The 11805-nt window shown below is 37.8% G+C and overlaps 2 protein-coding genes across 2 annotated transcripts; both read right to left on the bottom strand.

The window, feature by feature from the left end:
* Positions 1 to 10: 10 nt before the first annotated feature.
* LOC126595949 (ATP-dependent Clp protease proteolytic subunit 2, mitochondrial-like) lies at positions 11 to 3308 on the bottom strand. Its single transcript, XM_050262358.1, has 2 exons — positions 2858 to 3308; positions 11 to 617 (listed from the first exon to the last, which is right to left on the bottom strand). The coding sequence occupies exons 1-2, from the start codon at positions 3144 to 3146 to the stop codon at positions 193 to 195; spliced, it is 714 nt and encodes a 237-aa protein (XP_050118315.1). The 5' UTR covers positions 3147 to 3308; the 3' UTR covers positions 11 to 192.
* A 1991-nt stretch (positions 3309 to 5299) lies between these two features.
* Positions 5300 to 8213, bottom strand: LOC126595947 (uncharacterized). Its single transcript, XM_050262356.1, has 2 exons — positions 7372 to 8213; positions 5300 to 6144 (listed from the first exon to the last, which is right to left on the bottom strand). Exons 1-2 carry the CDS (start codon positions 7948 to 7950, stop codon positions 5446 to 5448), a joined length of 1278 nt encoding a protein of 425 aa, XP_050118313.1. The 5' UTR covers positions 7951 to 8213; the 3' UTR covers positions 5300 to 5445.
* Between the last annotated feature and the right edge of the window lie 3592 nt (positions 8214 to 11805).

The raw sequence follows: 11805 nt of genomic DNA, 5'->3' as shown, positions 1-11805 counted from the left end.
CACTCCAAAATTGAAGATTAATAGTGATGCTGCTCTTGATGAAAATACTGAATTCCAAATGAATGCCAAGGCGAGAAACAAATCATTTTAACTTCCGGGACGGACCGAAACATGAGAAATATAATTCTGAGAAAGTTAAAAAGCAAGCTAAAAAGGGGAGATGGTTTCTGACTGAGACCTAGATGTCTGCTCCTACTTTGAACTTTTATCCTTTTCTTTGCCATCATTGGCAACAGCATCAGTCACCAGAGCCATCGGTCTTTCATCAATCACCTCATCAATGATTCCGAATGCCTTTGCCTCTTCTGGGGTCATAAAATGATCCCTGTCCATATTCTTCTCAATTATATCTACTGGTTGCCCCGTATGCTTTGAGTACAACGCATTAAGGGAATCCCAGACACGAACAATCTGCTTCGTGTGAATTGTCATATCTTTGGCCTGTCCGCTGTACCCGCCTGAAGGCTGATGAATCATAACTGTAGCATTTGGGAGAGAACGCCTCTCACCCTTGGCGCCCGCAGCTAAGAGAAGAGAAGCCATTGATGCAGCTTGGCCCAAACAAATGGTACTGATTGGTGACCGAATGTACTGCATTGTATCATAAATTGCAAGACCTGTATGCACTAATACAATCATCACCATGTAACAATGCTGGTGAATTTTAACCAAATCATGCATTGAGTCTCGTCTATTCCTCTATTCATTGATATTGTTTTCTGCCAAGTCTCGTTTCTTTATTTATAGTAAAAAACATAGCTATACTGTTTAAAAATCACATCAGAAGTATCAGCAAATTAAGGAATTAAAACATACCACAAGGGGGGAAACACAAGCATTGTACTAACGTTTCTCCCAAATGAAATAACATTGTAGTAAGGGTTGTAGTATCAACTTTTTGAATTGACATATCTAATAGAAACTGTTTACAGTAAGACCAAATGTTCAATAAAGATTTATGTTGTTTTACCCCAACTAGCTGGTACAAGGCTTACACTTAGTTGACTTCTTGACCCGAATTAGAAAACATAAAGAATGAGGTTTGATGAAAGCAAGTGATCACAACAAATTAAATGTTAACCGTAATTTCATGCAGTACGATTTGGAACATCATAATCAAGTTTGGCCATAGCCATGTTGGCTTTCCACTTCCATTTCTATCTACCAGATCAGTATTACCAATATGCTGCGCGTAAGTCTCAGCTCCAAAGCCAGGAGTATATAGACAGTCTGTTGTAGTTATGCACTTAGTCTTCAGTTTTGCCAACAGTCTAATGAAGCAGAAAATTGCGCACTTTCAAGCAAATGAAGTATTGAGATGGTTCAACAAAGTCAAAAAGTGCGTGGCACAACTCTATTCATGGTTGTGATACCTAGTTTTTCTTCATAATATTATCGTAATTTATGCAGACACAAGATGTTTGGCTGCCACACAACTCTACAGCTACCTTCCAAAACACAGACAGTATTTTCCTTAAACATCCAGTACTGATATTCCCACACACCACCAGGAAATCATCTATAAAGCATGATCACCCTCTGCCTCTATTTTTCTTACTTCCTTGGATTAGCTTATTAATGCTCTACAATCTATTCAAGTCCGTGGACCACTAATTTCCATACTCCAAAACTTACTGCATAACTTATGGCTAGCAGTTGTTTTCCGTTTGTTTAAACCGATACTTAACAATTAACAACATTTAGGATTCAACTATAGTTAACATAAACCAAGGTAGAGTTCAAACTGTAAGCAATATTATGGTGAAAAGGACCCATGTCAAAGAGTACAACTACTAAGTAAGTGCCTCAGCATTGGTGGTATATTGTATACATGATCATACAATGGTAATTAAAAGTTCTGTTTTACTTGAATGGAGATCCATCACCACTATTAATTCCGGTTCCAAAATGCTACCAATATCATGATTTCATGGTTATGCATGTCAATGACTTCTCTAACCGTTCTACTTCGTGACGGGTTTGTAGAATCAAATTCCACTCGACAACTTAAGATTTAGTAGATTTTTAAGTCATAAGAAAATCCCATACTTCTCACTGATAATGCGCTTATGACGCAGGTTACACAAACCAAACTATTCACAAAATCCTCTGAACCAACAAATCCACATATCCATTAGTTTTCTTAAGGCCTCATTTGATGAGAGAATCGGGTTGGGTGGGACTATTCACTATATTGAAGGCATTTTCAATGAAGAAATGGATGACAAATCCCTAATTTTGTCCAACTTGAACATTACCCACAAAGAAAAGATTACAGATTTCACGGGTACGAGTTAGTCTTAAATTTCAAGTAGACGGGCCATGGGCCCACTCCAACAACACCGATATTGTCCCTACTTGGCCACCTGCTCAATCCGGTGTGGGGTTTTAATACAAAAGGCCTCTGTATTAGTTAGAGTGGGTAATTCTATATAAATGGTTTGTTCCCAAGCCTTCTGGCCAACGTGGGACAAAGGAATTCTAACCGTTAGAATAAATTCACTGTCCACATATATTCAACAAAGATAAACATTGGGCTACAGATTTCGAGCTTATAAATAACCTCATCGATTATCAAAATTCATTTTCGAGAAACAGATACTGCGAATATAAACTCATTCTACTGTTAATATAACAACAAACAAACAACCAAAAACACAAATAAGTAAACCAGGTGGTGAAATGAAAGTCGAAATCGGGTTAAAATCTATAAAACAAAATCGACTATCTCATTTCTGACATCTCAAAATTGCAATCGGCAAATCGCAAACCAAAACAATATGTAAATTAAAGCACGAGAATTTCACACAACCTATAAAAATTAAACAGAAATAAAAATGGGAAATAACAAAAGGACCTGCAGTGACGTGACCACCGGGGGAATTAAGGTACATGTGGATGGGCTTCGACGGGTTCTCGGATTCCAAGTAGAGAAGCTGCGCGACGACGACGTGGGAAGTGTCGTCGTCGATGGGTCCGTTGATGCAAATGATCCGCTCCTTGAGGAGGCGGGAGAAGATGTCGTACGCGCGTTCCCCTCGGGAGGAGTGCTCAATGACCATGGGGATCAAGCTGTAGCTGCGCAGAGATGGGCACCATGGCCTGCTACTTGCCAGGAGCTTCGCCTTTGAGATTAAGCCTCTCATAATGAGAGAAGGGGAGGGATTCGCAGACGAGGGATAGGTTTTATGGGTTCAAACGTTACTCGAACCCTCGAAGTGTATGAGAGAGAGAGAGTGTGTTTTTGTGTTTTAGGATCTGGGTTGGTTGGGTTCCTCTCTGGTCGGGTTAAGGAGTTGGGGGGTTTTCTTAAGAGAAATTTTTTATTACGAAGGAACACAGGTGTACGTTACGTGTTTTTAGGTAAATAATGATAAATTTTATTTTTTAAATTATAAATTTTTTAATGCATATATCTTATCATTTGTATAATGACAAGTAATTATCATGGCCGATCATACTCAAAAATCTATTGTTTTCTTAACACCACATGTAGGTCGCGGTAAATACGACAAATCAGAGAGTGGGTAGATAAATTTTTTTGTGTTTGGGTCTGTACAGAAACGTAATTCGGTTGCTGGACCCTATAATTTTCAGGGTTAAGGTTGTGAAGTGTGAAAATCTATTTTTACTTGTAAATTATTGTAAAAACTTGTGGGAATGTATGCCCACGTGCTTTAGCTAATAGTGAAGAAGACTTAAGCATAGTTGTGTTGTTGATATGTGAGGTTTTTCAAAAGACAATCATTTCATTTTTTGTAAACTTTCAAGGATGTGGCTCTATATAAAGAGCATTCCGTGTGTGATCACAAACACAATGAAAAAAAAAAGTAAAGTAATAATATCAGTATCCCTCCCTTCCTCTCTTTACTTGCAATTCTTTTGTGTTATAGTTATGAAATCAAACATTGTGATATTTTACACTCGTTTCCCTCATGTCCCTAGCAAATTTATATCTATAACTTTTGCCTATTTATAATAGAAATATGATTTTTAGTGTAATGGTTTATAGATGTTTTTCTTTATTTATAAATGTGAAGCCTTAGTTAAGTGAAAATTTAGAATCTCGTGAATAGCAAGTTTGGTACCAATTTATTTTCCTCATCTCTTAATATAATATATTTGTTTAAATTAAAAAAAAACAAAAAAAAATTTGGGAACTGCTATGGTTTCACATGTGAGCGACAAATCCTTGCAAAGTAGCCTTCTTATTTTTGTAAGTGGTTAATAGTTGGATTAGTTAAGAACGTTCACTTGTGGATTAATAATATGGTTTAGTGGTATTCATTTTCAATTGTAAGTGAAAGGTTTTAAATTCGATTCTCATGAGAATTGAACCACATTATTATGGATGGTCAAATGTGAAACTTAGCTTAGGGCTGGTTTGGTATTGCTGTGCTTTGAAAAAAAGCTGCTGTGCTGTGAGAATAAGCGGCTGTGAAAGCTTGGTGTTGTGACAAGAAAAAAAAAAGGCGGAGTTTTGTTTTTTTTTGGGGGGGGGGGGGGAGGGGGTGGTGATTCGAAATGATGCTGGTTAGTTTATTGCAGCCCGCTCGTGTAGTTTTCATCATGTGTTTATCGCCGCTGCAGACTGAGACCTGGCTGAGGCTTGGCGACGAGGGAGGGTTTGGCGCTGGCTTCAGAAAAGGGGATTACAAAACTTAATTGTCTAAAGTCAAGACGAAGTTAGAGATTTATCCGAATGAGACTATCTTCAAACAATAAAGTCACAATTAAAAAACTAAAAAATTTATTGAACAAAACGTTTATATATTAATTAATAAAGTTCTCATACAAAACAATTAGAATCATTGTTGACGAAGTCAGTCATATTGATACCGATTAACATATAGGTTACGTATAGGAAATTAATTGTAGTTTAATTGGGGCTAGTCATTGGGATGCAAAACTGTACAATTTGTGTGTGTGTGTGTGTATGATCAAAAACTGAGTGGGGGCATCCGTTCCAGGCCTATAGTGGCTTCGTCCATATCAAAAGCGATTATCTCCAAATTGCAGCTGCTATGCAAGAAACCACCAGACTTAGTACTGAGGTTTTTTTTTCAAAGTACAGCAATATCAAACCAGCTGATTTGTTGTTAGTGGTTCAAGATCGTTCGGGGTTCAAGAAACCACCAGACTTAATACTGATTTGTTGTTTGAAGAGTGTAATGGCTAGTCTGGTGTTAGTAGCTTGCTTTGTAGTGGGTGTTGTACTTCCTCTCTTCTTATTAAAAAAAAATGTAAGATTACACAAATATTTCATGATTTTAATTACATGCAAAGCAAGGACAAAATAATGAAACAAGTAATATTTCATATGTGCCAATCACATATGCTTTCAACATATCACAGAAACAAACAACTTATAACTTATTTGATTGAAGGTCGTTTCCTTATTTTTCTTTTATTGCATCTCAAATAGCCCAATTTCTAGCTGCAAATTTATGGAATTATATTCCGGTGATTCCTCTCAAGAAATCCCTCTAAGACGACCTTCTTCTTGCATTCTTCGGAATTCATATCCATGGCCCGCGGGGTATTAACATTGGAACTGGAATTATGGTGAGGGTATCCAGATCCATCGGCAGCAGTAGTGGTGGCGCCCGCCGCTGATCTTAAGCCCGGGAGCAAGTAAAACCATGCGGACGTACAAAGAATAGCACACAAACGACCCCATATTAACATAATAATCAACGTCACCAAAATAATAGACATGCCAATCAGTGGATCCAAATTCTTCCTATTGGCTGCGGTACTCGACTCTCCCTTTGCCTTAGCCTTCTCCCTATTATTATTTTTCGATCCGGGGTTGTTGGACACGGTAGTCGACCACGACCACGACGAATATTGTTTACTAAAATTGTGTGCCACGGATGGAGTCACCGGCGCCCCCTGTTGAGTTTGGCTTTCGCGAGCGGGGAAAGACACGGAGTGCGACACTGTCCGAGTACGCGACGTGGGCGTCCTGGCCTCCTGTCCAGCCGGTGAATCTGGTTGGCTTTGGCTGCTAGGTGGTCCTTTTCTTCCTGCAATAGTTGTACTTGTTCTTAGTGAATCAATCTTCCTGCAAAATCGCTTTTGACACGTGCCATCCTTAGGGGACTCCAAATGTTTCCTACTTTCGAGGTTGATCGTATTGGTCTGCAGCGCACAAATAATTCATTATGTGAAGTGATACTGGGGGAGCAAAATCAAACTTGAAACCATGAATCTAACAGTCAATCCTCTTAAGTCTTATCTACGAGTGAATAAATATTAATTAAGGTAAATTACACTTTCATATTTCAGATTTGGGCTCTATTTCAATTCCTTTCAACATCTTTAAAATATTTTAGTTTCATATCTTAAGTACTATTTTATTTCAAAATAATACATCTGTTACATTTTTCATCTATTGATCCGTTAAATACTGACGTGGCTGCCACATATATGTCAGGTGGCTGCCAAATGTATGTCAGGTGGCTGCCACATATATGTCAGGTGGCAAATAAAATAAATTTTTAATTTTTTTCAAAAACCTGCATTTTTACAACAACAAAAAAAAAAAAAAAAAAAACCCAACGACCCACATCTGCAAGAAGAAGAAGAAGAAGAGGGAGGAAGAAAGAAAGAAAGAAAATCACCCCAGCAACCAACTCAAAGTAATTTCAAAACTCACCCACATTGAAAATCACCAGATCGCAGAGGGAGGAGGGTCGTAGGGGAGAGGGGGGAGTTGGGTCTCTGGCGAGGGGGGGGGGGGGGTTGGTTTTTTTTTTCTTTTCTTTTCTTCCTCCCTCCTCTTCCTCTTCTTCTTCCTGCTGTAGATTTCTTCTTCGGGTCATGGGTGGGTGGGTGGGGTTATTTTTTTCTTTTCTTCCTCCCTCATCCTCATCCTCTTCTTCTTCCTCCTGAAAATCACTAGATCGCAAAGGGAGGAGGGTCACGCGGGGAGAGGGGGGAGCTGGGTCTCTGGCTGGGGGGGGGGGGAGGGGGGACGGGTTCTTCCTCCCTCCTCCTCTTCCTCTTCTTCTTCCTGCTGAAAATCACAAGATCGCGAAGGGATGAGGGTCACGCGGGGAGAGGGGGGAGTTGGGTCTTTGGCCGTCAGGGGGGTTGTTTTTTTTGTAAAAATTCAGGTTTTTTTAAAAAAATTAAAAAATTATTTTTGTTTACCACGTGGCAGCAGTTAGCAGCCACGTGGCATATATGTGGCAATCACGTCAGCATTTAACGGATCAATGAATGGAAAATGTAACGAATGTATTATTTTGAAATAAAATAGTACTTAAGATATGAAAGTGAAATGTTTTAAAGATGTTGTAAGAAATTAAAATATTGCCCAAACATGAGGTATGAAAGTGTAATTTACCCTATTAATTACTATACCTGTGGCGGGTTATGGTTAATAGGGGTCTGCGGGTCTGAGACGATGAGAGGAGGCTCAGCCTCTTCCCGACTTGGAGTCCCTGGCGGCTCCCCATCGGTGGTGGCCGGAAGTACTTCTTCGGAGTTAGAGACGAGGTTACCAGACTTTGACTTTGACTTTGACTTGGTCTGCAAGCTGGAAAACTTGACCACCTTGGACGGACGTTCCCTTTTGTCGGTGACGGTGGTACCGGAGGTGTCGATGGGGACGGTTCTGGCGGCGGACTTCTTGGTGCGAAACCTCCAGCTTGACCAAGAAATCAAATAACAGCTGCGTTGACTAGTAATACTAGTTGAATGTTCACCCTTCATATCAATCGTATGGTCATCGAGATTATCTTCTCTGGTATAGTTAGCTTCCTTTCGGATGAGGGGGGGCGACTTTGATCTCATACTCCGTCTGCGACTCTTTTGCCTGGAAAATCCGAAGCAAGCGAGAAACAAACTGTGTTTTGGTTTGGAAGTGGACGGAGTAGGAGTGGTTATAGGACTAGGAGTGGGAGTACTGGTTTTCTTTTGGATTTCTGCCATGGAAATCATGAGATAAAGGAGGAGGGGTAGGCATGGAGATGGATCATGGAATGGATGGCTTCCAACTTTGAAGAAAATACCAGCAGGTTTGCTCGCTCTAATGCTCGACCTTAATACCTTGAATTTTACACATAATTCACTATTTTTGTGATGAAAATGTTGATATTAATATGTATTAATTTAGTCCCACTTGGTGTATTTTATTCTTATTTTTAATGGTGGCGTTGTTTATTGCTAATTCGGATGTGTAACAATATTAAAATGGATTTGGTTATGACTTGAGAATTAGGGATGCATGACTTTTAGACTTTGGTGGCTAATTAAGAAGAACAAATCCACAAGACCTTCCAGACGGAAAGGGATCCTCTTCGGCTCCTTTCAACCAAATCCTGCCCATCCATCAATCTAGAATCCAACGGTTACAAATAGTGGGACCATTTTAAAGTTATAGTAACTTTAGCTTCTACATTAATCCACACTAGCCTTTATGCAGGTGCTTACACGCATGCGAAAGCCTTTTTTTTTAATCACGGCGTGCTACACGCAACATACGTAGTTTTTTTTTTCATTGTGCAATTGTCAAGAAGCATGATTTTTTTCCCCAATTAATGATACCGATCATTATCAACAACAAAAATAATGTAAGAACCTTTTGATAGGTTCATTTAGAAGATTTGAAAGTGCCGGAAACTTTGTGTAAGGTAAAAAAAATTGGTGCGTGAAAATCACTTTTCAAAAAAAAAAATGTAATAAATAATAATTAAATGTTTGTACAAACTAACATACAATATCTACATTTTTCATTTTGTGAAACAAATACAGATACTTTAATAAAACCTTTCGTATATAACTGAATCCCGTGGACTGCAAATATAGGCCACATGCTTAATTTTAGTTGTAAGGTATTTAGCAACATCTCATAAAATTGTTCTATAGCGGTGCTCCAAAATTACATTTTTCACGACTACCTGCAAATGCAAAGAAGTTATCAATCTCTACAACTTGTAAAATGGAAGTAAGACAATTAACATGGTACGATTAATTCAAAGTGATAAATTGTAAGCTTCAATGGAAACCAAATGGTAGAAGAAAATGCAATTGACCACTTCTTTACGATGAAGAGGGAGAGCATTGATGGATATGTTAGGGATTTCTTCTAAAGAGGTATTACAAACAAACAACCAAATTCTTAAACTCTGCAACTTTGATAAATTGATCACCTATTGAGTAAGCCTATGAAGCCTATGAAGCCAAGAAAATGGATAATTGATTTTTGTCATAAAATATAGCAAATCAAGATGACATTTAGAAGTTAGGATAAGTGGAAAAGTGATGCAAGAAAATGGGTACTGACAAAGCAGATACTATAGCCTTGCACATGGGTTTAATTGCTTAAAGGTTCAAGAATTTACATTGGTTTAGGATGTAATATCCAATATTTCCATAAGCCTCTCCACGTAATTTTCAAAATAACAAAACTCTTGAACAGTATTAGTGACAAATAAAATTCAAAATATCTAATTCGGACGAAGCAAGATAACCAATGCCTCTAAGTCAACACTAAGAAGCAAACCACCAAATTCTATTGTTAACCAAAATCTAACCTCTAAGTCAAATTGAGATGATAATCCGACTCTCTGCAGAGGAATCTCCACTCACCGGTACCCCTAATATCCTCCCTTTACAGAGTAAATGAACAAAAAACTACCAAAAAAAGAAAAAGAAATCAAATGTAGTTTTTGAATGCCCACTGACCATTGATTTCAATAATATCGTCATCATCTTCTTCTGAATTTGTAATATGTACACACGTTGAAAAAATCTACTTATAATTCCAAATACAACATAAAATAATTTAGTGCGAATATTTAACCTAGCAATAAACTTGGAAAGCAAAAATAAGTAGGAGATAAAGAAAAGAAAGATGAAGAAAATAAAAATAAGAAATTTATTAAACTGATTGTATTATGATTCGATTCAACGATAATTACACATTTACATATAAAACTTTTGAATTAACCTGTCATCTCCTTCCACATTGCTTTGACATTTATCCTATCTAAGATTCCACCTGCTATCAAATCAAACCTTGATTTGATGAGAAACGAACTTATGCATGAAAAAAAAGTCATGAGAAGTCTTGCATTGTGGTCCAAGAGAAACAAACTGAATCAGTTTTAGATACTTGCAAGCCTTCAGCTAGAAACAATGCGTTGTTTAATTTGGTGTACACGATTAAAGATACAATAGCAATAGCAAATTCAACGGAGAGATTGAGAGGAAGAGTTACCATCAGCATCGGCAACAGCCATTTCGACATCTTGCAAGTTATCAGTCCCTTCGTCATAGCCTCCTTTTTATGCTAAAATCAAAATTAAATTACATAAAAATTAAATAAATATACAAACCCATACATACAGTAATTAAATATAATTTTGATCGGAGTAATTAGTCAAGTGGCAAAAAAAATGAATGTAGAAATACCAAGAAAATTGATGGAGTAATTAGTTACCATCTTCAAAACGGGGCATGTACTGCATTGCATACCTGTCTTCTTTAAATACTGGTATGTGAATTCTAGGTCTAGAGCAGCACGATCAATATTTTTTTTTTTGCTATGGAAAAGCATGATCGCGTCGTGCGTTTTCATCCTCCCCTCTCATGCTGTAGATTTTAGTTTTTTGTGGCATTTTTTTGTGTGGTTTCAGTTTTGACGCCACTTTTTTATTTTTTAGTGTTTTCTGTTATTATCTAAAACAAAATAAATTAAATATGTGTTTAAGGAAATACCCTTCGTATTATATTCTGTTTTTTTTATGGGTGGTTGTAATTTTTTTTGTTTCAGGGACTATTGTGTCTAGTTATTTTTTATGAAGCCTTGAGACACCAAAATTTATTTATGACTTTCTAATATTAAAGATTAATATTATTCACCTAATCCTTAATTTGGTGAGTTTGATTAATTTAAACGATACGAATATTTTATTAAATTCTCAGGAAAATATTTACATCTCTTGCTATAGCATTGAAAAAAAAAATCAATGAAGAAACATCATGCCCCATATTTAGTTGCAACGGAAGCCATCGGGTGAGTTACTTCATTATATTAACGACAAAGTATAAGAAGTCAACCGACTCCAATTGTCTGTGTTGACTTTTGTATTTTAGGTAGGATCCTTAATTGATATATAATCTCATGTAATCACTTGTAATTAGTTTTCTTTCCTTTTATGTTAGGGTTGTACACCTATAAGTTCCTCTTATTGAGAAGAATATATCATCATTCAAAGCATTCTCTTCTTGGCACCAGAGCCTAGGTTTTGAAAAAAAAAGGAGACGAGATCATGCTCTATACGGAAAATAATAACTACCAGCCGCGCAGCCAGTTGTGCAGCGCCGTCCGACCAGCGAGCGACGCCGTCGTTGCTGACCCGAGAACCCGAACTACCCGCCACGCACCCAGTTGTGCAGTGCGCCGATCAACCAGCGAGTGACGCCGTCGTTGCTGATCCGAGTTCACCGAGCCGCTGCATCCACCACCACGAACCGAGATTCAACCCACTGCCTGAAATTTGTCCTAGATTTCGACCTGTGTATCTGTTTTGCGTGCCCAGATTCGATTGAACCCAGTGACCCACTTGTTGCTGTTTGAAGAACAGCATAAAAAAGCTTGTTGTTGCGAAATAGGAAAAAAGGATTGTTGTGCTGTTGCGGAAAAAAAGGGAAGAAGGGTTACTTTATATATATATATATATATATATATTACTAGTATTTTTTTTTGGGCCTCATAGTTGCTGCTGCATTTGGTTCCCGTACACACGTGCAACCACTTCACAATGGCTGCCCGTGCTTGTCCTTTTTCAA

The sequence above is a fragment of the Malus sylvestris genome, chromosome 13 (genome assembly GCF_916048215.2).
Source record: "Malus sylvestris chromosome 13, drMalSylv7.2, whole genome shotgun sequence".
NCBI lineage: Eukaryota > Viridiplantae > Streptophyta > Magnoliopsida > Rosales > Rosaceae > Malus > Malus sylvestris.
The sequence above is the reverse complement of the archived record's forward strand: the minus strand, read 5'-3'. Positions and strand labels throughout refer to the sequence as shown.